The 25,744-nt window shown below is 60.3% G+C and overlaps 1 protein-coding gene across 1 annotated transcript; it reads right to left on the reverse strand.

Moving 5' to 3' along the window:
- Positions 1–295: 295 nt before the first annotated feature.
- On the reverse strand, positions 296–24,103 carry SYT2 (synaptotagmin 2). The gene is made up of 9 exons (XM_071450087.1): positions 23,878–24,103; positions 9,511–9,693; positions 9,204–9,373; positions 7,559–7,675; positions 7,179–7,346; positions 6,862–7,029; positions 6,337–6,454; positions 4,984–5,117; positions 296–4,199 (listed from the first exon to the last, which is right to left on the reverse strand). Exons 2-9 carry the CDS (start codon positions 9,674–9,676, stop codon positions 3,993–3,995), a joined length of 1,248 nt encoding a protein of 415 aa, XP_071306188.1. The 5' UTR covers positions 9,677–9,693; positions 23,878–24,103; the 3' UTR covers positions 296–3,992.
- Positions 24,104–25,744: the final 1,641 nt, after the last annotated feature.

The raw sequence follows: 25,744 nt of genomic DNA on the forward strand, positions 1-25,744 counted from the left end.
CCTGGCACAGCTGCCCAGGGCAGCAGCAAAGTCACCATCCCTGGAAGTGTTCAAATGGTTGTGAATGTGACACCTGGGACATGGTTCAGTGGTAAACGTAGCAGTGCTGGGTTAGCACTTGAACTCCACGATCTTAGAGAGCCTTTCCAACCTAAGTGATTTCATGATTCTGTGTTTTGGGGGACCTGGGCCCTTGTGGGGTTCCACCCACACCTCCATCCCTCCAGCATCCCTGGGATCACTGCCCTGGCTCTTGCCCCTCATGCCCCAGCAGCAAGACCAGAAGGGAACCAGCTCCTTTCAGCTCGTTTCTTTAATAAGGAGACGTAAATCATTACAAAATAACCATCAAACGATCAGAGACGGAACGACAGAGTCCACACGAGGGGAAGGGGCATTAAAAGCAGCTTCCGCCGGAGCCGAGCGCTGCGGGGCTGGCACGGTCCGAGCGGGGCCGGCACCGCCGCTCCAAGGGTGGCCGAGCCTGCGACTCCCAAAGGAGCCGGCTCTTCCCTCCCAGACCGGGAGAAAAAAGGAAAAGGAACCCGAGCCTGTTGCCAAGACTCGTGGATTCACTTCCTTTGGTACCCCCGGGAGCATCCCCGTGGCACAGCCGGGTTTGCTCCGCGATGCCGCCAGGAGAGGGAAGTGCCAGCCCTCGTCCCCAAAACAGAAACCACCGGCTGGGCATGGCAGAAATAACCCAAATTGCTCCGAAAAGCCTTTTCACCACCAGCAGGTCGACCCCAACATCTGTGCCCAGCGTTGTCCCGTCCCCTGGCCCGGGTAACAGCGGCACCCAAGGGCAGCGAGGCGCGGCCGCTGCGGCTCCCGGCAGCCCGAGCCCCACGAAACCGGGGGGACACACGGGGGAAGGGGGTCACGGCTCACCGCGGGCCTGTCCCCGTGGGGTCCCGCTGCACCGTGCTCTAATATGGCTTCTAAAGTTGCTCTGACGGTGAAATGCACCAACGCGACACAGGACACCGAAGCCACGATGTTGCTGCTACCCGGCCATGGGACAAACGCGACAAGACACAGGAACACGACACACATGGACGCCACGGCCGCGGCGGTGATAGCTCACTCTCCGCTGGCGGATCGGGCTTGGCATGCTTTGCTTCTTGGCATTATTTTCTTCTTTTATATGATTTAATCGGGGATTTTAATTTTAATTGGGGTAGGGGGGGAGAATCAGGGCGGTGGAGAGCTCTCGAGCGATGGGTTTTGGTCGTCGCCGCCTCCGTGGCGGAGCCGGAGATGGGGACGGCAGTGGCGGGGCGGTGGCAGCGCCGCTGGGCTGGGGCCATGCTGCTGCTGCTGCTACGTGGCTGCATCGCATGCACTGCTCGTGGTATATACAGCTATGTCTCCATATAATTTACCTACACACAGCTAAGGGGCGGGTCAGAGGCAGCGCAGATGGCTTCAGGATGTTGGTTGGTTTTCCCTTTTTTATTAAAAAAAAATTAAATCATGTATTAAAATCACAGTCTTCCCCCTCCCCCAAAGGCTTAAAGAGTCTGAGTGGAAAGCAGCCAGGTGGGATCGCCGCTCCTGGCCTGGATCCCCAGACCCCGGCTGATGCAGTGGGTCTGGGGGCAGGGGGGAGCACAGGAGGAGATGCACCTGGGGTGTGCAGGTGTGATGTGCAGGTGTGCAGGTGTGCAGGTGTGCAGGTGTGCAGGTGTGATGTGCAGGTGTGCAGGTGTGCAGATGTGCAGGTGTGATGTGCAGATGTGCAGGTGTGATGTGCAGGTGTGCAGGTGTGATGTGCAGGTGTACACACCTCCACCTGCTTCCCTGGGAAGGCTGCAGGGCCATGCACACTTGCTGGCTGCAAACAAGGATTTCAGTGCTTTTTCTAATTCCTCCTCTTTTAGCCCATTCCATGTAAGGCAAATGCCCCCACACACCCCACACTCCCTCTCCCCCAAGGCCTGGATGGACCACAAAGTGAGACTGAGTCCTACCAGTGCTCCTGACCATGGGGCATCAGCCCTTCTCCAGCTCCCCATTATTAAAAGCATCCCAAGACTTCTTCTCCCTTTGGCTACAGGGGCAGGGCAGGACTCCATCTGTTGACACTGACACATCCATTAGGAAAAGGGACTAATTAAAGCTGGAGATGGCCCTGAGAGACCACTGGCTGGATGACCCCTGCAGACCCAGCATGGCCCCAGTGCCCCCTTCACCAGGGCATAGCCAAGTGCAGCTGCAGTGGTGGTGGAGGTGGTCATTAGAGGTCCCTGTCCAACATCTCCTTCCCACACTGCAGCTCAGCCACTCGAGCCCCAGACCTCCCCAGATGGAGATGTCCTGCCCTGGGGACCTGTCCCAGAGCTGCACAACCCTCCAGGGACGGGGGCTGGTCCCACGTCCCTTTGAACCCCTTGAGCCAAGTTTCAAACCTGGTGATTGCCACCAAGTGTCCCATTGTCTCCCCACCTCTGGAGAGGGCCAGGATGCCCTTTGGGAAGTCAGAGCTGTGGGAGCTGCTAAAGCATCCAACAGCACTGGCATGAGCTCAGTTTTGGCACTGTGTCCCTGGGCCTGGGTCCCAGCCCAGATGTTGAACCCCCAGAGCAGCATCCCCAGTGCCAGCACATCCCTGGGGCTCAACCCTTCACTGCTGCAGTGCTGGAACCCCCAGCACTGAGTCCAGGGATGCCAAAAAGAGCAGAGTGTGAGGCTGCTGTGGGGCTGGAGCTGGGACAGGGACATGAACTAACATCAGTGCTCCAGTACAGACTGGACTGCACTGGGCAGGGCTGCTGGACCCTCTCCCAGCTGCAGAGAACTGTGTTGGCTTTCTGGCTCAGAGGCTTTTCTGGGACAGTGGGAGAAGTAGCCTAGAGAAGCTCTTAGCCACTGTCAGGGTCATGGATATGGCTTATACCCCAAGGGGAGCAGGATGGGGTGGGTTTAACAGCCAATGGCCTGGTGGGGAGTAGCAGCTCATGGGGCTTGGGGGCTGTGGTCCCTTGTTGGCCCCAGGCTTGCTCTTGCCATCCCCACCCACAGCAGGTGATGGGGCTGGAGCTCCCCATGGCCCCCTGGCTGCCCTGAGGCTGGGGTGCCCACAGCAGTGATGGGACATGCAATGGACAGTCCCTGGGGAGACACCTGGTACAGCTCTGGGGAGCTGCCCCCATCACATCTGGAGACCTCTCATTGTAAACCTGCCTCATGGAAGCATTTTGATCTATGGGATTCACCAAGCATGGTGGGACACAGATGCAAATCACCCAGCGCTGCCCCTCTGGGGACAAAACAGAGGTTGTGGTGCTGCTGGTGGTGGTGATCCACACAGTGCTGCTGGTGCATCCACATGTCACCCTGTGTCTCCTTGGAGCAGCCTTCCTGAGGCTCCCTGTGCCCAGACTGGCCTCCACAGCTCCTGCTGCAACACTGAGGGCTCGACACCCCACCACCACAGCAGGATCCATGGCCCCTGCAAGCCTCTCCTCAAAGAACCCAAGCCTGGAGCTGGCCAGGGGCTCTCAGCCTTCCTTGGGGAGGGCCAGGGGGAGGCACCTGGGTCTCTTCAGAGGGTCTTCTGCACGATTTTTCTGTCTCACTGCTGGTCATGCCCCAACCAAGCACAGTGGGTCTGGTCATCTCACACCATCAGGCTCCAGCATCACCTCCACACAATGTTCCACGGTTCCCCACGTGATCCCAAGGGCAGGATGGTGGCAGCAATGCTGCAGGCTGGTGACACAGCTGCTGGGGAAGGTCCCAGGTGTGCTGCTGGCTTTGCACTGGGAAGGGATGGCGAGCAGAGGCAATGGGACATGCAGCAGAAGGGAGCGATGCCGAAGAACAAAAAGAACCATCCATGTCTTTAACCTCTTCCCCTGGAAGCTATTGGGACTGCCTGGATACCCTTCCAGAGGCATCGAAGGGCATTTCAGCTTGGAACAGAACAAAAACCAAAAGGAAGGTTGCAGAACTGAGGTATCAGTAGCTCTGGGTGAGCTGTCCGCAGACTATTTGTTCTTGCCAAGAGCTGCATCCACCTCCTCCTCCGGCTTGAGCGAGTGCCACTGCGCGATGGGCCGCCGCGGGTTGGCCAGCATGTCGGACCAGTGCCGCAGCTCCGTGCCCGTCGAATTCAAGCCCGTGAAGATCTTGCCAATGGCCTCGTTCTTCCCCAGCTTGTCATAGTCCAGCACTGTGATGACCACTTGCACTTTCTAAAGGAGGAAACCTTGTTTAGAGGGCTGGGAAGATGCGGTGGCCATGACAGCTGCCTAGCCCCAGGGTGCCCCAAGGATCCCCCAAGGATGAGCCCCCAGAAGAAGCAATGAAAATCTCTAACAAATGTGAAGAAAACATTCTTAAACCATCTCTTTAAGATAGTGAACTTCCCCTTTTAGGATCCAAACTGCTGCTGGATGTTATATCTGAGAAAATCTCAGTTTTCTTGTATTAGATTTTACTATAGCTACATTTGGCCCATTTCAGGGCAGGGCCCCATCCCTGCTTCCTTCATGTCCTCTGAGGAGTGCAGAGCCCAGTGGGGGCCCAGCTCATCCTGAGCTGATTCACCAGGGAAAGGTCGCCAATGTGGGGTGTGGGGCTGGGCAAGAGCTGTGGGCTACTGGGCTACCAAGGGGCATGTGCAGGGACTTGCACAGGACATGGAGGGGCAGAAGGCAGTGGCCAAGAGTCCAAAATGCCCCCAGGACCACCCTGTTATGCTTAGGGTGAGCGCTGTAGGATCAGAAACAGAGGAAAACCCAATTTCAGCTGTGATCTGGGTTGGGGTTCACTTCCCATGGGTGCTGCCCAGCCTCCCACCTCTGACCCCACACCAGCTGCCCTCAGCATCAGCCCAGGCCCCAGATGAGACTGGAAGAATCTCCTGGGTGACCAGACCAGGAGCTCAACAGGAACAGCTCAGGCTGCTGGAGGGCTGGGATGAGGGCTCAGGCAGCTTTAGGACATCTTCCATCCCAGGGTAGTCATCAAACAAACCTGTATCTGCTCAAAGGGGATCTCAAAGCTGAAGGACTCATTGAAGTAGGGGTTCAGGGTCTTCTTCTTGACTGTGGTCTTCTTCTTCTTCAACCTCTTGCCATTCTGCAGCAGGTGGATCTTCACGTAGGGATCTGGGGGTCAGGATGGGGCATTAGCCAGGGCTGAGGTGCCCTGGGGGTACCCCTGGGGATACCCCTGGGACACCTCCTGCTCCCAGGAGACATCTCAACCCAGGGTGAGGGAGAGACTGCCCTGAGTAAAGACGGTCAAGGTTTGTGGTTGGATGCCAAAGACAAAATGGTTGGGCTGGAGAAGATTTGTGGGAGCAACTGGCCAAGGGATGGAGCTCTTCTGCATCCAGCAGAACTGGGGAAGGGTCTGGAGAGTCAGGAGAGTGAGGAGAGGCTGAAGGAGCTGGGGAGCTCAGCCTGGAGAAAAGAAGGCTCAGGGGGACCATCTCATTCTCCACAACTCCCTGACAGGAGGGGGCAGCCAGGGGGCTCAGGCTCTGCTCCCATGGAACAAAGGACAGGAAAAGAGGAAACAGCCTCAAGCTGAGACAGGGGAGGTTCAGGGTGGACATCAGGAAGAATTTGTTTATGGAAAGGATGGTCAGGCACTGGAATTGCCCAGAGAGGTGGTGGAGTCCCCATCCTTGGAGCTGCCCAAGCAATGCCTGGACATGGCACTCAGTGCTCTGGTCTGGGTGACAAGGTGGGGACCAGGCACAAGTTGAACTCGATGGTCCTGGAGGTCTTTTCCAACCGTAATGATTCTGGGATTCTGTGCTGTGGGGCCCCTTGTAGGAAGGCAGGGGACAGCAGAGTGACAACTGGCCTGTCAGGTGAGTGACATTGGGTGGGCTCTGGCCTGACCCCTGTTTCTGGAGCAGGAAAGCCCATAATAATGCTGAATCCTTCCAGCCATGCAGGTACTGCTCTTGTCATGGTTAAAGCACGTCTGGAGAGAGCTGAGGACCCCTGGGCACAGAGCTCAGCCCTAGGATGGGCCTGGGAAGACACTTTAGGCACAAAACATGCTGGCAACCGTGGTCCCCAGCCACGAGGTCAAGGAGGAGCAGGAGCAAATGGCAGAGGAGCACTTTCACCTCCCAGGTCCTGCAGCATCCTGGGGGACCAGGTTTGAAGGGTCCTTCCCAAGAGTCAGGGATGCATCCCATGCCCATTTCCCCTCATCCCCCAGCCAGACCTGGGGCTGCCTCCAAGGCATGAGGAGGCCCTGGGGGCTCTCCCAAGCTCTGCCAGACAGGTGGCCCCAGAGTCCTTTCCCACAGAGGATGCTGAGAGCCCCCAGCAGGGCAGGGGAAGGCTGCCCCTGAGCAACACCCACCTGAGAGTCCCCCAACATCCATTTTCTTCAGGTTCTTGGCTTCCAGGATGCAGACAGTGAGCTTCCCAGCTGTGGGCACGTACCGCAGGGAGATGCAGATGTCTCCCAGCTTCTCTGGCTGCCAAGCAGAGCAAGGAGGGGAGATCAAAGCCTCACCAGTGCCTGGGACTCCAGTGGTTGGACACAATCACACATGCAGGTCCCCCCAAACCCTGCTCAGTCCAGGCACAAGCTGGCACCCTGTGCACCAACACAAGAGTTTGATCACCAGGTCCAGGACATGCTAGACCCAGCACAGCACTCAAGATATTTTAGTCTTGATGTTTTTGTTATATAAACATTTTCACAGAGAGGATCAACAGGTCAGATCCCAGTAATGACTGTCAGGATGTTCATGGTACCCTGGTGGGACCCCACAGTGAGTGGGACCCTGAGCTGTGGGATGGCCCTGAAAGCAGAGCTCACCCCGTGGCCAGCCCCCATCCCAGGCCCCCAGCCAGGGGTTCAGCTGTGGGCTGCTCTCACCTCCTCCTTCTCTCCACTCTGCAGGTCCCGCCACTCCTCGATGGGCTGGCCCAGGTCCACTGTGTTCATGGGCACCTTCACCTCCCCGATGATGTCGTGCTTGGAGAAGCGATCGAAGTCGTAGATGGCCATCACCAGCGTCTTCCCACCCAGCTCCTGGTAGGGCACCTGCACAAAGGGACAGCAACCAGGCTGCAAGGGGGACCCTGAGCCAGGACCACCTGCTCCTGGAAGGGAGAGTCAGCACACAGGGCTGCTACAGCCAGGGGAAGGACTGGAGGGGGAGACAAGGTCCTTGCTATGGATGCAGGGCTCACCTTGAAGGTGAAGGTCTCATTGAAGGCAGGGTTGAGGGTCTTCTTCTGCACTTTGGTCTCATACTTTTTCTTCTTGTCAGGGAGCAGGAACACCTTGACGTAGGGGTCTGAGGTGCCACCCATGTCCAAAGCTGGCAGTTCAGCAGCTTGGAGGATCCCCACTGTGAGCTGGAAGGGCAGAGGAGTCCTCAGTGACACAGCCCAGCCATGCACTGCAGCTGCCAAGGGTTCGTCTCCAGTCCAGCATGGGGCAGGACTTCTCTGACACAGCACCCAGCTCCTCCTTCCCTCACGTGCCTCCCAGGTCCAGCACAGATTCTCCTCTCAACTCCCCCCCAGGCAAACCCCACTCCTCAGCTGAGCCCCAGCCCCTCCATCACCTGGTTTGCCTGGAAATCATAGTCCAGTGAGAACTGCAGCTTGCCCAGGTTCTCTGGCTCCTTCTCCTCTTCCTCACCTTCCCCCTCTGTCAGACCCGTCTCTGCATCATCGTCATCCTGTTGGTCCTGCAATGGCAGCCAGGTCCCGCTCAGCGGGACAGACACAGCCCAGCAGCCCCAGCCCCACAGCCCTGGGCACCTCAGCACCCCAACCCTCCTGGTGTCTCAACAGCCAGGTTCTCCCCACCAGAGGGAGGGGGACCCACATGCTGGGGACAGGAAGCACAGACAGAGCAGGTTGGGGTGGCACTGGAGGTGGCACTGGGGATGGCACTGGGGGTGGCACTGGGGGTGGCAGTGGGGGTGGCACCGGGGATGGCACTGGGGGCGGCACTGGGGATGGTACTGGGGGTGACACTGGGGGTGGCACTGGGGATGGCACTGGGGGTGGCACTGGGGGTGGCACTGGGGGTGACACTGGGGGTGGCACTGGGGATGGCACTGGGGGTGGCACTGGGGGTGGCACTGGGGGTGGCACTGGGGGTGACACTGGGGGTGGCACTGGGGATGACACAGCCACGCAGCTCCCAGGGAGGCCCCGGTGCTGATCCAGCCAAAATGACAGGGGGGTTGCCAGGGGTGCCAGGACAAGGGATTGACTGCAGTGGAGGGAGTTTTGGTGCTTACAGCTGGTGGGTCCTGTGCCCCCAGCCCGTGCTTGGAGGAGCACCACAGCCAGAGCTAAGGACTTGTCAGGGCCATTTCCAGGCTTTGTAGGCTCAGAAATAGATTGTCCCCAGGAAATCCACCCCTCTTCCTGCCTCTCCAAGCACAGTCCTTGGGGTGGGAGTCCCAGCTCCTTGCCCCCTCTTTGCTCCTTACCCCCTCCCCAGTCCCCCATCCCACCCAGAGGCAGATGATGAAGGAGGCTCATGGTGACACTTACGTGGAGGGTGTCCCCAAGCAGAGGCAGCCAGGGCAGGACAGTGAGGGCACCGTGGGCAAAGAGAGACACAGACACTGTGTTACACAGACACTGAGGGACCTGGCAGGGTGGGGGATCAGAGCTTGTGCCACCTGGGGATCTCACCTCACACCTGCCCCCTCTCCTGCTCCAGTCCTGTCTGCATGCCCATGGTGCCCACATGGCTCTGAAGAGCAGGAACAGATACCCAATTTCTCCCACCCCCTCCAAATGGCCATGGATCAAGGCCATTGAAATGGCTGGGGTGGCCCCAAGCCTGTGGGTACCAAAGCCTGCCTTGGGCTGGCCATCAGGATGAGTTACCAGCACCTGCCACTTCACCGCAGACGTTTTGGGGATCCCAAACTGCCCGGTGTTCTGGCCTGGTGGGCCTCCCCTCTCAGCTAAAGGCACAGAGAAATGAGTCTGACCCAGAGGGAGGTGGGATTAAATCAACATTTCCTGGCTCGGGTGAAGCATTGGCAGGTCCAGGCCAGCTTGAGCCTGGTCCATCTGGGCCACCAGACACTGGAAGAGGACAGTGCTGCTGTCCCAGGTCCTGGCTCCATCCTGGGGTCCTGGTGGCTCCATCCCAATCTGCTGCCTGGTCTATGAGTGCCCTGACACAGTCCATAACTCAGCCAGAGGGGCTGTTGGCCAAGCAGCCCAGGAGGACATCACCTGGTTGCCTGACTTCATGTCCTTCATGTTCATGGCATTCTTCATGCCTTTGCCCTTCTCCTTCTTGTTCTTCTTCTTCTTGCAGCAGCACTTCTTGCAGATGCAGAAGCAGCAGGTGAGGATGAGGAGTCCGGCCACGACAGCGATGGCGATGAGGGCCCAGGGTGGCACTGTGGGTGAAAGCCAGTATCCTGGTCAGCCCTGCAGCTCCCTCCCAGCCACCCAAAACCTTGTTCCACAGGTTCTACTGGGACCAGTGTGGTGGGGAGGTCATCAGGAGGGTAACACCTGGAAAGGAGCTACTCACAGGGGATCTTGTTGAGCTCATTCATGAACTTGTCCCTCAGCTTGGTGAACATGTCCTCCTTGCTCTCGCCCGGCCCCGCAGCCTCCGTGGAGTTCTCCATGGTGCTCATGGGCAGCGTGCTGGCCGTGGCCTCCGGGGCCATCATGGACGCTTGCTTGAACGTCATGGTGGGCCAGGGGCTCCCTGGAACACATCACCCACTGGTCACACAGCCCTGCTGCCCCCACTCCTGCCCAGTGTCCCCAGGACAGCCCCTGCATGGGCAGCGGGGCTGCACCAGGACACCTCATCTTCTGCTAGAGGGGCACAGACCCAATGGCTGTGAGAGGTCATCTGGATACCTCACAAGCCATGGGAAGCCCAGTTTGCCCCTGGGTTTCCTGGTCCTTGACATCTCCAAAGCCACTGGGAGCATCACCCAGCCCTGCATCAATGATGGTGCCAGCTCTGAGGCTCCTGGGGACAATGGGGACACTCCTGGGAGGAGTTCACCTGGCACGGCCCCTTGGGATGAGAGGAGGGGGTTTGCATCCCCAGGAGAGAAGAATGAGATCAGCTGGGACAAATGCAGCCCTCCCATCTCCTCCTTTTCTCAGGCAAGGATCCCAGGCATGGGACACCTACAGGGACTCAGCAATGATGTGGGACCTCAGGACTTGCTCCCAGCCCCAGGGTAGCTTCCAAGTCTGGGAACAGCAGCAACTGCTCTTCTGCCAGCCCCCAGGGAGCTTTGGCAGGGCACGTTTTGAGGATGGATGGAAGCAGGGAAGAGCTGGCTCTACACAGCAGTGGCAGGTTCAGTGTGCAGGTCAATGGGTCAACCCACATGTCACAGGTACCATGTCCTGGGTGCCACACCTCCCAACCCCACAGGGCTCCCCTGGCCAGCTCTGCTCCTCCATGGATCCAGGGAAGGTGTTCAGGTCACAAACAGCCCAAGAGGCTCTGCACCCCCTCCACAGCCCAGCTGGGTCTGAGCACCCACCAAGGATGGGCACAGCCATCGTCCTGTAAATGTGGCTTTGACTCCTGCAGGCAAACCTGGTACAAAGCACCCCCAGAACCCCAGCTCCAGCCCCAAAGTGCCTCCACAACCCCATCGGAAAGCAGCTTGCAAGAGAAGACCAAAGCAGGGAACAATGCCAGGGAATGCAGAGTGCCAGTGGGGTTAAGGAGAACACCAGGCTCTCCAGCAGGGGAAGCAGGGACAGCAGGATCACTGATAACCCAGGAAGGAGTTTCTGGGGGCAGGTGAGCTGTGGCTTGAGTGCACCCCCTTCCTTGCATCTCTTCTTTCCTCCTCACCCTCAAGAAGCCTCTCAGTCAGAGCATCATCCCCTGGGCCCAGGTGCTCCTCTGCCTTTCCTGCAGAACTTGGGAAAGAGTGCTCTCATCTCAAAAAAGGCAGCTAGAGAGACCTGGGGGCGTTGCTGTCCCAAAGTGACACTGCTGTGTGTCTCTGGCCACCTCGCAGTGAATCAAGCACTGAATTACCCAGTGTGTGGCTCCACCCCTGGACACCTTCCTCCTGCACCCCTACTCTGGGGTAACATGGTGTGGGGGTCTAGGGGGGCCCCCATGAGGCAGAGACAGTCCTTCACACAACAAAATGGGATTATGTGACTCCCACCTAGGCAAGGTCCCTGCTGCAGCTTTGTCACCCTTGGCCACAGTCACCTTCCCACCCCACCGAGGGGCTGTCACAGCCCAAACACCAGCAGCAGCAGCTTCACCTAGCCCTGGCACTGGGGGGCTGGAGCAGGAGGCTGGAGGTCCCCCATAACCCCCACATCCTTCTTGGGATGAACCAGGAGCTGCTGCATTTAACCCCTGTGTTGGGGAAGATGGAACAGGAAAGCCTTATAAATATGATTGCTTGGCAAAAGATTTTGAGAATATGGAAACTATAAGCGAGATTGAAATGAAAGCAAGCTTTGAGATCCCTCAGTTACTGAACAACTGGAAAACAATGGTGTGGCCAGCTGAAGGTGATCCCCTTTTGATGGAACAACACCCTCTGCTTGCAGACAGGCCCAAGGGTCAGAGCAGACCCTACAGCTTGGCAGAAGGGGCTCAAAGGGGAGTGTCTGTGTGTGTGCAAGGGGAGTGTCTGTGTGTGTGTGTACAGGGAGTGTCTGCGTGTGTGCAAGGGGAGTGTCTGTGTGTGTGTGTACAGGGAGTGTCTGCGTGTGTGCAAGGGGAGTGTCTGTGTGTGTGCACGAGGAGTGTCTGTGTGTGTGCACAGGGAGTGTCTGTGTGTGTGCACAGGGAGTGTCTGTGTGTGTGTCCAGGGAGTGTCTGTGCATGTCCACGAGGAGTGTCTGTGTGTGTGTACAGGGAGTGTCTGTGCATGTCCACGGGGAGTGTCTGTGTGTGTGCACAGGGAGTGTCTGTGTGTGTGCACGGGGAGTGTCTGTGCATGTGTGTCCAGGGAGTGTCTGTGCGTGTCCACGGGGAGTGTCTGTGTGTGTGCACAGGGAGTGTCTGTGCGTGTCCATGGGGAGTGTCTGTGTGTGTGCACAGGGAGTGTCTGTGTGTGTGCACAGGGAGTGTCTGTGTGTGTGCACGGGGAGTGTCTGTGTGTGTGCACAGGGAGTGTCTGTGTGTGTGCGAGTGTCTGTACATGTGCACGGGGAGTGTCTGTGTGTGTGCACAGGGAGTGTCTGTGTGTGTACACAGGGAGTGTCTGTGTGTGTGCACGGGGAGTGTCTGTGTGTGTGCACAGGGAGTGTCTGTGTGTGTGCGAGTGTCTGTACATGTGCACGGGGAGTGTCTGTGCGTGGCTGCACACGGGGGGAAATGGAGGTGTAGGCATGGCCATGCACTTGTGCAAGCAGGTGTGTGTGGAACATGCAAATGTGTGAAGGTGTGGACGCTTGTGCAAGGTGTGTGCACAGGGTATGGGAGTGTGTGTGTGTGTGTGTGTGTGTGTGTGTGTGTGTGTGTAAACGTGCACAGGGTATGTAAATGCTCGTGCACAGTGTGTGTGTGTGAATACTCGTGCTCAGGTGTGTGCCTGTGGCTGTGCACAGGTGCGAGCATACCTGTCTGGGGCTGTGTGTGAGTGCCCGGGGCTGTGTGTGAGTGCACAGGCAGACAGTGTGTGCCCGAGGCTGTGTGTGAGTACACAGGGCTGTGTGTGAGTGCCCGGGGCTGTGTGTGAGTGCCCCGGGGCTGTGTGTGAGTGCACAGGCAGGCAGTGTGTGCCCGAGGCTGTGTGTGGGTGCACAGGGCTGTGTGTGAGTACCTGGGGCTGTGTGTGAGTACACAGGGCTGTGTGTGGGTGCACAGGCAGGCAGTGTGTGCCCGGGGCTGTGTGTGAGTGCCCGGGGCTGTGTGTGAGTGCCCGGGGCTGTGTGTGAGTACACAGGGTTGTGTGTGAGTGCCCAGGGCTGTGTGTAAGTGCCCGGGGCTGTGTGTGAGTGCCCCAGGGCTGTGTGTGGGTGCACAGGGCTGTGTGTGAGTACCTGGGGCTGTGTGTGAGTACACAGGGCTGTGTGTGGGTGCACAGGCAGGTAGTGTGTGCCCGGGGCTGTCCCCGGGGCTGTCCCCGGGGCCGTGCACATCTGCCCGGGCTGTGTTGCCTGTCCCCTCAGGCAGGGCCCGTGTGGCTGTGCACACCAGCCGTGTGTGTGCGTGTGCCCACCCGTGCGAGGCAGTGCCCGCAGCCCGTGCAAGGCTTGCACACACCCACACAGCCCCGAGTGCCAGGGGGGCTGTGGGGCACAGATGCAGCCCAGGCCCTTATCCAGGGAACTGCTGCTTCGGGGGCTGCTGCGGAAACTCTGCGGGGCTGCCCGGGGCTGGGGGCTGCAGGCAGCCTCAGGCCTCGCTGGAGGGGCTGCTTTTGAACCGGGCAACCTAATTAGCATCACTAATTGCTCCCTTGTGGTGCTCAGCGGGCGCTGGCAGAGCTGAGGCCCGGGAGGTGCCTGCGGGGAGCCAGGCAATGGAGGCCCTGTTGCTTCTCCCATCAGCCGAGCGCCCCATAGGCCCTGCCATGGGGCGGGGGCTGATCCTGCCCCCAGGCGGGGGCACCAGGCTTTGATCTGCCTCCTGCAGGGGCGGGGCAGGGCAGGGCAGTGCCGTGGGGCAGCCGGGGAGCGAGGGGAGGCTGCGAGGGCAGGGAGGGGGGCACTCTGTGGGGCACGGAGAGCAGCCAGCGGGACACTGTGATCTCGGAGATGCCCCCTCAGCTCCAGGTCCCAGTCCCCACGGTGCCTCACTGGGTGTCCCCGGGCACACTCCGTGTCCCCAGCAGGCACAGGCGGGCAGCCCAACCCCTCAGCCGTGGGGGCAGAGCTGCTGCCAGCCCAGGGCTCAGATTCTCAGGGGTGGGGGCCCGTCCCGGCCGCCTTGTCCCAGTCCCGGCCCCTTCCCCGGCAGCGGGCGGGGGCCGTGCGGGCACGGCTGCGGCACTGCATTGCAGTCCTGCTCCGGCTCCGCTGCCTGCTTGGGCTTTTTTTTTTTTTTTTTTCCATTCCTTTTGCAATTTTTTCCCCTCCTCTTTGCAAGTTGCGGCAGCCGCTGGCAAGGAGCCGAAGGCCGGCGGTGCGGGTGGAAAGGGAGCTCGGCCCCCGCAATCGCCACCGCACCCCCGAACCCCGCTGGGCTGCCCCTGCCGAGGACACGCTGCCGTTCTTCAAGTTTCCTCTTTATTCTGCCTGGTTTGGAGTTGTTCCCCGCCAACCCCCACTGCTCCCGTCCCTCCCCCCGCCAAGATCGCAGGTTAGGGACATAAAGAAAATATGAGGGTTATAATTAACCATTTCTATCAGTCCTTGGCCGAAGAACGAGCGTAGGTTAAGGCATCATGAATAAATTCTGGCTAGGAAGGGGCCCCTTGCTGCCTTGCTGGGGATCTCCCAGCCCATCCGTGGGGTGCAGCATCCATCAGGGGAGGGTGATGGGAATGCACCCCATGGGAATGCACTGCACCCCTCCCCCCACAAAAGCCCCCACAGGAGCTCCCCATGGAGCAGGACAGGCGGCAGCTGCTGCAGAGACCCACAGGGGCAGCGCGTGGGGAGGGTGGCGCATCACCCATGCGCCTCCATTACACTGCCCCCGCAGTGTGAGGGTCCCCACAGCCCCCCAGCTTCCACCTCTGCCCCCGCAGGGCTTTATCTTGCTCCGTGTTCCTCCAGCCCCCCAGTGTGTAACCCTGAACCCCACTAACCCATCACCCCCACGGTGCATTTCTCCCCTAATGCACCCCCCTGCAGCCCCCAATGCCTCATCCTGCACGCTTCAGTGCAGCACCCCAAATCCACCACTGCAGCACATCCCATATCCTGTGCCTGCAGCATTTCCCAGACCCCCTGACCTATCACCCCAGCCCCATTCCTTGCATGCACCTGCATGCTGCACCACCCTCAGAGCCCCTGAACCCCATCTGCACCCCACACTGTGTTACCCGGTACCCCTCAGGCAGTGTCCCCCAGCTGCAAACATCTGGCCTAGGACCCCCCGGCGCTGGATCCAGCGAGCTCCCTCCAGGCTCAGCCCCCAAACTGGCCCCAGGTGTCCATCCCCCCTCCCCGCGGTGAAGCTGATACTGAACCCCGAGAAACTGCACTGAGCTCCAAACCAGCCCTTCCTGGTGCAAACCTCCCTGGCTCCATCGCTGGTTTTAGGGAGCAGAGGGGGTGGGGGTGTCCCCCCTTCCACCTGCACACATTCCATTTGCTGCATTCCGTTTGCTGGCACCACCCCAAGGTCTGGCGGGATGCAAATCCCAGGCTGGAGCTGGCAATCCCATCCCCATCCATCCTCAGGGCATCCCCTGCGTACAGAAAAGCAGTTTAGACCCTGAAATATCCCCTTCCTGAGCCCTTCATCCCTCCTCCTCCTCCTCCTCCTCCATCAAAGACTCCATCCCAAAGACCACCCCCCTTGCTGCTGCAGCACCTGGCACAAAAAGGGGATTTGGGGTTTCTCCAGAGGTGGTTATCATGGGTATCCCCTGCCCCAGCAGTAGCTCTCTGTCTGGCTGGGATGGGGAAGGATGGAGGGGGGGAGTCACTGGCTTGGGGGGCTTTGAGGATCTCTCTTCAGCTAGGATGTTCTGCCAAGGACCAGACACGGGGTGAGAATCTGGGGATGCACAGAAGGACTGGGATGTCCCTGGACACAGCAGCTCAGTCCCCATCAGGGTAAGGCTTTGGGGGAATGCAGCTGCTCCTCTGCAGGGGCAGCAGGAACCTCCCCCTCCAGCAGCAGGAACCTCTCCCCTCCAGGAAGGTGAAGGCCGCGGGGATGATGGAGAGCAGCAACAGCAACAAATGAGGATTAATGAGGCTGAGGCAGCAATTAGCAGCAGCGGCGCTGACCCAGCATGGGCTGGGTGTGGGAAGGCACGGGGGGGTCCCAGCTCTGGCCCCCTCAGCCCAGAGGGATGAAGTGTCCCAGGGAAACCCCGACCTGGGGGAGACTCGATAGCTAAGGAAGGGTGGCTGTGGGCCCAGAGGGATGAGTTATTGCTCCTTTAGGGGATGGCAAAGCCAGGTCTGAGCTGTCCTGCTCGGACAGGGATGTGGGAACCCCTCAGACCTCCACAAACGAGGAGCTGAGCCCTAAACTGTGCTGCAGTGTGCTAGGGCTTGGGCTTGTATGGTCATGAATGAAAATCCCGAGCCAGTTTCAAGGTAAGACCTCTCCCATCCCAAAGCCAGCAGGAAGCCTGGGCCCTGCAGAGCCTGCACAATCCTGCAGTGCAGCCCGAGGGCAAGCAGAGATCCCAGAGTACAGCTGGGATACTTGCCAGTGCCCCATCTGGATTTTGATGCCAACAGGTGTTTTGTTTCTGGGGTCAGGAGCTGGAGGGGGAGATCCCATCCCTGCTGGAGCCATGGCTCAGTGCCCGGGCATCCCTGGGCAGGCACAGCCGCTCCCCAGCGCTCCCACCGGCCTGAGTGGGACACGGAGGGGACACGCTGGGCCCGAGGTTCAGCTCACAGCAGTGAGACAGGAGACTCTAATTAAGGCAAAAACATCATTTGGCTTCTAATGGTCATTTAATTAACAGCAATCCCAGGCAAGGGATGTGTGAAGGCACCAGACCAAAGGGTCAGGGAGGAGGGAGGGCAGGGGGTGCTGGGTAGGGAGATGCTGCAGGGCCCTGCTGCAAAGGGACTCTGCAACAGCCCAGCAAGCTGTGGAATCTCATCCCTGCTCCCCTTGCCCAGCCCCAGCACAACACTACAGCAGCTGCATCAGCAGTGCCACATCAGACCCTCAGCACCCAGCATGGTGGAGCAGCTCCAAAAGCTTGGGGAGCACTTTCCCCCAGAATCTCCCCACATTCCCACCTTGATCCACTGTGCTGAGGGCAAGGGGAGTCTCTGCTCCCCCAGCTCCACATTTTTCAAGGGAGGGTATTCCTACAACTGAAGGGTGTGATTCTAGTAGCAAGTGGCACCACAGGACCTGAGCTGCTGGGACATCACCCTCACAGGGACATATGTTCCTGTCCCCAAACCCATGCAGGAGCAGGTGCTGCTGGCAAGACACCCCCACTCTCCAAGGGAAACTGAGGCACAGCATGGGAAGCAGCGTCCTGAGAGAGGAAATCCCTGAGCAGGGCTGAAGCTCAGCATTCCCCCCGCTCTGAGTGTGCCAGTGACGGCCACCAGACCTCACTGGGACCCCCAGCACTGCTCCCCATCCTGCAGGCTCCAGCAGCATCTCTGACCAGCACCCTCCTCCCAGCAGGACACACTCCACTCCTGGCCTCATCAGCTCCCTAATTAAAACTAATGACTTGCTGGAGTTCAGCAGCCCCAGGCTCTTCCCCAGGGATGAGGAATCCGAGGAGGGCACCCCACTGCCCAGCTCGGGATCAGCTCCTGCCTCACTGCCCACAGCTGGAATCTGGGCTCCTCATCATGGAGCCCCTCGCCTCAAGGAAAAAAACTCAGCCCCCTGGCTCATGAGGGGGAGCTTGTAAAATAAAAAATTTAAAACTGATGGTGGTTTTGTAGCCAGTGCTTGCCTGTGAGAGAGGATCTGTGTTACTCACAGCAAACCCAAGTGAGGTCTAGCAGTAAATGCAGCCTTAAGGCAGCCTTTGTCCATCATCTGGGTTCCAGATTGATGGCTGCTGGTGTTCCCAAGCCAAACCATCAGCTCCTGCTGCCACGAGTCTCCCACTGGATGGACACCTGAAGGTCAATATGGGGAAGGGATGATCCCACCCTGCCCTGCTCGCTCCTGTGCATCTCCTCCTGCAAAGCACCCCCCCAGCCAACACCCACCAGGTATTGGGGAGCTTCTCAGCAATGGCAGGGCCCCCCAGAGCATTGTGACTCAGGAGATGGCAGGTTTGTCCCTATCCAGGGACACCTCCCTGCATGGGGACCACCAACACCAGGGTGCCCAGTGAGGCAGCTCAGGGATTTTCTGTTCCTTTGCCTCTAAAATCAGAACAGCAATGAGGAGGAATGGGGGACAAGGCCAGTGACAGCCCTCAATGCCAGCGCCCACCTCAGAGGAGAGAAGGACCCACTGCTGGCCACTCAGAGCCCTGCCTGGCACCCAGAGGTGCTGGTGCCCCAAAGTCCACTTTTTCTAGAGTGATCAGGCCCTGGGTCTTGTTTGCAGCTGCCCCAGAAAGGAAGGGCCGGAGGGAGCTGCACTGGGACTGGTGTCAGGGCTCCTGCAGGAGCTGGGGCAGATGCTGCCACAGCCACTGCCACCTGAAATTTGGGTGCAAAGGGACTGATGAGCACCTTGTCCCCCTCTCCACTGTGGCTCTCTGCTTCGCGTTCTCTCCCATCACTGCTGCTCTGCTCTCTCATCCCACAGGAATGCTGCAGAGGCTGCAGGCACCATTCACCACCAGCACTTCCTCCAGAGGGTTTTGGCTTACGCCATGTGCCACCATGGCACACGCAGAAAAGGCAGCTGGGGATGCTGGACACCACATCCTGAGCTGTGGGGACACAGCTGTTGCCAAGGCCAACAGGGCATACGGAACATCCCACACGGCACTGACCACTGCCACAGCAAACCACCAGGCTCAGCCCAACCCCAGGCAGCTCACTCAGTCCACCCTTGGCACACAGAGTCATGAATGGCCAAAGAAGCCTCCCAAAAACAGGTTCCAGGTGCTGGCAGAGCCCAGCCCACCCCCCAGCTCTGTGATGCCACAGCAGCAGTGCCTTGCTCTGAAGGCAACACGAGAGCAGCTAAATAGGGCACCAGATGGTGATGGGCTGAGCTGCCCTGGCACTCTGGAGCCACCACAGAGCCAAGAGCTCCAAGTTCTGCCCTCCCGGGTGGGCACCATGCTGCTGGCACCACGGCCACACTGCCAGCACTCCCGGCCATGGCTCTGTGCCACGCTGATGGCTCCAGATCAGCAGGGGAGGAGAGCAAAGGAGCCAGGTCAGCTCCTGGGGAAGAGCCAGGAGCGGCTCCAGGAGCAGGGCGCGACGTGGAGATCGATCCCAGACGGAGCAGGGAGGGCACGCCCCGTGTGCTCCCAGCTCAGAGCATGGCTGAAAGAAGCAGGCACAAGCCACCAGGGGCCATTTCCAGGGGAGGCTCCGGGGAGATCTCCACAGCTCCCAGCCAAGCCCGGTGTTCCTGGTGTTAGAATCCAGGAAACCACCTCCCATCCCCGGGGAGCTCCCAGCAATTCTCATCCCCCTCCTCCCTGTCAGCCTGGGCTCAGTCCCCCAGGACTGGATCCTGTGGGAGCAATGCTGGTGCTGCTTGCCCAGCTCCAAGGCACAGAGAGCCCAGAGGCAGGGTAGAGCTCTGTGTCCCCAGGGCCTCCCAGCCTTGTGGCATTTGGGGTGGCAAAGGGAATGGAGGAAGCACAATGACGGGATCAGCAAGGACACAGCACCACAGCAGCCCAGGGGATTTTGCTGTGGCACAAAGCCCCACCAAGGCCAGGACACAGGACTGACTTCCATGAATAAACCTTGTGCAGATGGACAAATGTCACTGGGAGAGCCGGGGCACAGCTGGGGTGGTGAGCACAGCCCCTGAACACCACAGGGGGGTCACCTGTCCCTGCCCAGCCCCTCTAAACTGCATCCCTGTGTGACTCCAAGTGTTTTGTCAGCACAAGCACAGCAGCACACACTTTCAGGGCTGCACAGAGGAGCTGCTCCACCAGTGCATCCTGGAGAAGGTTGTTCCTCCCCTGGAAAAACCAGATGCAAAACACCCCAGTTCCTGAACTGGTGTTGGTGGTCACCATCCCTTCCAAAGGTCCCCCATGGCCAGGCCCACACCACTCCACCAGGAGGTCTCTGCTGGGCTCTCCCGTGGCACAGAGCAGTGGCTGATCTGGCACAGCCCCACACAGCACCAGGCAGGGGCTGTGCCAGGCTCTTGGCAGTGGTGCTACCATGCTGCATGGGCAGAGTGGGCATCCAGGCACTAACCCAGCTCTGCCAGGCCTCAGCTCCAGGAGAAAACCCTGGGACTCTCCTGGGAACAGAGCAAGACAGCAACAGAGCCCACAGGGAGCTTGTAAATTCATGCATGGCCCTGAAATTTGGGGTTGTTTTCTTCCTTGAATCCTCTGCTCGAGCCCGGTGGGAGCTGTGGTGTCACTTGGGGTTCCCCAGAACCAGCAGCCCTCAGTCCCAGCATGTCCCCAGGGACACCCTGTGTCCTGCAGGAGAAGGTAGGAGGCATCTCCCTGGGACGATGCTAACCAGTTTGGAGGCTGACCCCACCTCCATGGTGTTTTGGTGGAATTGCTGTGGTGTGAGGCACCACATGAGGCTCACAGGAGTCAGGGATGCCTCATCCCATGCCAGCACTACCAGAAGTCAGCTGCCAGATCATCTCTGCTGTGCCCAAACCAGCCTGGCACACAGGCATGTCACACTCTCTGCTGCTCACAGACACCCCCAGTGCCCATGGCCTGGCTCCAGAGCAGCTCCCCAGGTCCCTGGCAGCAGGACAGTCCCCCCAGGCCACCTCCAGTTCAGCCCAGACTCAGGGCTTGGACTACCCCATCACATCCCACAGCACCCACCTACACCAGCACCACAAGCATCCACTTTGCTCCTGGTCTCCCCATATCCCCAGGGATGCACAAGCCCAGACTCCACATCTGCTGCACCCTGCAGGGCTGGGAAAAACTGGGGAGCATGAAACACCCCAGATTAACTAAAACACACCAGCTTTCCTTAAGATGCACAAGGAGAAGGACACCCTGTCAGTGCCAGAAGTACCTTCCAGGCCGGTGGGGCCACAGCCAGTGGGGATGGGTTTGGTGCAACAGTCAGACAAATTCCTGTGTGGGAGAGTGGGATGTGGCTCCAGACAGCAGGAATTTGGCACAGCCCAGCACTGCCAGAGCTGGCTGCAGTCAACCCTCCCAAAGCACCAGCACCAGGAGAACCACCCTGGGGGAACAGACTCTGCTGACCAGCAGCTAAATTCAGGGACAACACAATTCCTACTCCAAACACCAGATCTGATGAAACATCACAACTTCCAGCAGGCAGGAAGCAATGGAGCAGGTGGCCCCACTGGGATGTGGCAGCCCCCAATCTCAGCAGGAGACACCAGGATCCCACACCCCAGGGCTGACAGGAATGGGCCAGCACCATCCCCAGCAGCAGGATTACACCAGTGTGGGGCATTCAGATTCCAGACGCACGCTGCCTAATTTACGGTTTAATTAATAAATGGGGAATTATGCCAAGTTTATCCAATACTTTTGGACGTGTGATGTTATCAAAATCCCATTACTGATGAAGGAAGGCATGAAGAGCAAAATTAGCTTTGGCATCTGAAACAGTTCAGTCAATGCGATAACACAATTATTAGGGCTAATAATCAAAGAGCGCTTTGGGGAGCGCAGGCTCAGGCAGGAGCTGAGCTGAGGGCATGAGCTGGGGAAGAGCCGGGTGCTCACCCAGGAGGGAAAGGCCGACCACAGCCAAGGGCAAAAGCTTTTTGCTGATTGCACTTCCCGGCGGCTCCAGGTAACTGGCACAGGGAAGGTGCTGGTGGCCACCAGGCTGAGGAGGAGCACGGCCGGGCACAGTGCCGAGCTGCACTGCCAGGAGTAGGGAATTAAAAAATCCAGGATTTTAAACCAGTGGGCACTGGGTCCCATCTGTACACTGGGCATTGATCCTGCTGGAGGACATCACGGCTGCCAGCTCACAGCTCTCTGCGCAGCCCGGGGAAGGAGAAATTCCAGTCGTAATGAGGAGCCGCAGTCATCCGGCTCCCAGAGCTGGGACTTTGCCAAAACCATGGTGAACTGGAGGAAGGGCGTGTGGGGGAGTGGGAGTCCCAGCTCACTTCAGTGGCCTCGAGCTCCAGCCAGTGACCATCCCTGGGGCTTATGGAGCAGGAGGCAGCTCCCATGGGAGCAGTCAGCAGCAAATGCCACAGTGGCTGTTTGGAAATCCCTCTGCCATGGATATATAATATATATCCATCTACATGTATATACAGGGTCTGTATGACTGTATTTGTGTGTCCTCCCTCCTCTGGGACCGTGGGTGCTGTGGGCAGTGGGGTGCAGAGCCAGCACACAGTGCCACGGGTGCTGCTCAGCGCCGCTGCCACGCCGGGCTCAGGCAGCGAGGGACGCGTCCTCGCCCTGCAGAATCGGGGGCACCAGGGCTTCAGGCTGGCTCCCGGCAAGCAGGGCAGGGGTGCTCACCAGGGGAGGCCAGGCAAGGTGCCAGGGGATCGGGCAAGGTCAGACCCATTCCTGCACTACACCCATAAGCAAGGAGGAGACATGGCATCACTCCGAGAGGTGCTCGGGTTTGGGGGCGCAGGGGTGCTGTGCTGAGCTGTGCTGTTCTCAAGCAGCACAGGTGACTCCCACTGCCACTGCTGGCCTCAATGACCTTGGGTGTATCACCTCCCCCTTGATGTCTCACTCAACCTGCACACAGACCACCGCAAACCGCACTTTCTCCCACCCAAACCCTGCGACCAAAAGCACCCTCACGCAGCGCAGCGAGGGCGAAGAGCGCCGGGGATGCCCCAGGGGTGCCCCGGGGGTCCGGCAGCCCCGGCAGCGCGCTATCTGCTATCTGCTAGCGAGCAATAATGCAGCAGGCTGGAGACTCCTGCCGGTGGCTGCGCTGCCGCTCGGTGCGTGCAGGAGTAGCACCGCTGCAGCAGCAGCTCGCGTACCAGCCAGCCTGCGCTCAGGACTGAAGTTTTGCTGCAGCAGAGGAGCAGGCGGGGAGTCCAGCAGCGCCCTGCAGCTCCACAGCGCAAGAGGCTGTGCTGTCGGACACTCTGCAGTGGGTGACACCCGCAGCACCCCGGCCGCTCTCTCTCGGAGGACAGAAGAGCGCTGCGCCAAGGAGCGCCCGAGCAGAGAGAAACAGAGGCGCTGATACAGTTGGAGACCACGAAGCAATGGGTGACACAGACTTGTCCCCCCCCTCTCTGTGCCACAGTCACCTTGCAACGCTGCCTGTCCCCTGCGCAATTTGCAGAGCTCCTTTGGGATCACTCTTTAAAACTAGGCTGAGGGGAGCAGCGATGTGCTGAGCACAGCGAGGGCTGCGGCACCCCGGTGTGACATCCCCGGCGCCGGACCGAACCCCTCCTGTGCACGGCTGCACCCTGACGGCACCCAGCCAGCGTGGGGAGTGCTGGAGGATCCCGGAGATGGTGCAACCACGGCGGGGGAATCCAGACGGAGGGTCTGCCTGGAGCTGGCTCCTGGCCAGGCCGCTACGAAGAAGCCGTCAGTGCAGCGGGGCTTGTAGCTGCCCACGCTGGGGCCACGCCGCTCCCGGGTTCCCAGCACCAGGGTGGGTTCCCCGCAATGCTGCGGGAACAGCCCCGCGCCCCCGCCACTCCCGGGGCCAGCACCCCAAGGGCACCCATGTGGGGCATCCGCAGGGATGAGGAGCTGGAGCATCCCGCAGCGCCCAGAGGGCACCTTTGACCCGGCGGCACCGCGCGGCATCCTCGGGGTAGCCCCGCACTCCCAGGGGGTCTCACGCTTTCGGGAGAGTCCCCACGCCCCTGGGCGCTCCCCGCCAGCTCCGCAGCCTCCTGCAGCACTCGCCGCCCCCCTCTCCATCCCTCCAGGCTCCGTCCCCAGCCGCCTTCTGGGCGCAGCCCCCCACGAGCAGCCTCCGAGCGGTGGGCAGCTCTGGGACCCGTGTCCCGGGATGGGTTCCCGGGAAAAGCGCAGGTCCCTGCCCTGCTCCCGGCACCGGGACTCGGCGAGGTGCACTACCCGGTGCCCACGGCGAGTACTCCATCCCACCCCACGGGGGACGATCGCATCTCGGGTGGCGGCGCCGGGACGGGCTCGGCGAGAGCTCGGGCAGCCCCGTCCCGCATGGTCCGCGCCGCTGCGGCACCGGGGAAACTTCGGCGGGAGTGCGGGCGGGCACTTACCGGCCGGGGCGGGAGCGGAGCGGTGCTGTGCGGTGCTGTGCGGTGCTGTGCCGTGCGGTCCGTGCGGTCCGGGAGAGCAGCGCTCGGCGCGGGGCGGGCGGGAAGGGAGCGGTCGGTGCGGTCGGTGCCGGGCGGGCGGCGGGACCTGCGCGGCGCTGCGGCAGCCCCGGCCCCTCCGGGCTCGCGTGCGGCGGCTCCGCGAGGCTCCTCCCGCCACCGGGAGGCCCCGCCCGCGGCCCCGCCCGCGCACCGGAGCTCGTGCGGGAGCGGCACCGCCCGCGGGCGTCCGGGCACCGGCACCGGGCACCCCATGGGGCCACCTCATACCTGGCACCGGGCACCCCATGGGGTCACCTCATACCTGGCACCGGGCACCCCACGGGGCCACCTCATACCTGGCACCGGGCACCGGGAAACCCCCACTGGGGTCACCTCGCACCGGGCTCTTCACATCAGCACCGAGCACGGGCACTGGGCACAGGCGTTGGGGTCACCTCACACACAGCACTGGCACCTGGCGCTGACACCAGGGACTGCCAGCAGGCCCCTCATACCGGACACTGATACTGGGCACCAGCACCAAACACTTCACGTCCATCACCTCGCACTGGTCACGCATGCTGGTCCCTTCTCACCAGTGACCTTGCGCCGATCGCCACCCGCCAGTCACCCACCACTGCCGCCACCACCGCCACACGGACCTGCCAGGTCCTGCTGCGGCCACAGGAGAGAGGCACTGGAGGCAGCTGAGGTGGTGGCACCTCCATCGTGCCTCCCCCCAGATCCAGAGGGCTCCTGGGAACCCAGGTTTGGTTTTAGAGCCAAAACATCAGGAAAAAGCTGATGGGATACAAGCGAGGAGCCCGGGCAGGGAGCAGAGGGCAGTGGGGGGACAGCTTTGCCCCTGCTGTGGGATCCCCTTCCCATCAACGGAGTCTTCAATGGGAAAAGGGAGCCCTTGGACACTCCTTACTACTCATACATGAGCCAGAGACAGGGACCCTGGGGGTTCACCCCAAACCATCCCAGCTGAGGTTCTGCCACCTCCATTCCAGCAGACCCTGGTCCCAGTGTTGCAGCCAGAGCATCTGAACTACACAGGGAGGGGGCCGGCTGCTCCAGCCGCTCCAGCCAGACGCACTCTGGAGAGGTGGTGCCTGGAGCAGGGAGGGCATCCCGAGGTTCCAGCCCAGCTGGGAGCTGCATCACCCAAAACCACTGCACACCCTAGTTTTGCTGCAGCAAAACCCCCTCCCAACCTTGCACCAGCCCCCGACAACATCACAGAGACAGGCAGGAGCTCCCACCGGATACCGGGGGCAGGGGAAGGGCCCTGCATGGGGCCATATCCCCACTGCAGCACCCAGGGGTGCTGGTTACCCCAACCGAAGGGACCCTCCCCTGCCCATCACTCTTGAAAAGGGCAGCTGAGTGTTCCCAAACGCTGGAGTCCGTCTGAAATTGAAGCGTCAGCATCAGCCCCGTGTGGTCCCTCTGCATCCCCCCACCCCCGCCGCATGGCTCGGACCGATTCCTCTGGCTCTGTGCCGTGGCAATTCCCGTAGTCACGATGAATGAGACCCTTCTGACGCTCCCCTGCCTCCTCTCCCTCCTGCTCTCCTCTCCTGCCTGCTTTGCTGCCTGCACAGGGCTTGGAGTCAGCACAGGTCGGGATGCACTCGCTGGGGACATCTCTGCGGACGAGGGGCCGGGTGTCACCAAAACCAGTCCCACTCTCCGTGTCCGGGACGGCACCCAACGTAAGGAACTCGTGTGAACTCGCCCTGCGGGAGGAGCGGGAGCCGATGGGAAGAGCCCTCTCCTGGCCCTGGATCCGCCACTGCAGCCTCTTACAGCTCATCGCCAT

Source organism: Agelaius tricolor, unplaced genomic scaffold (assembly GCF_023055355.1).
Source record: "Agelaius tricolor isolate 1412-34295 unplaced genomic scaffold, bAgeTri1.0.p SCAF_30, whole genome shotgun sequence".
Taxonomy (NCBI): Eukaryota; Metazoa; Chordata; class Aves; order Passeriformes; family Icteridae; genus Agelaius; species Agelaius tricolor.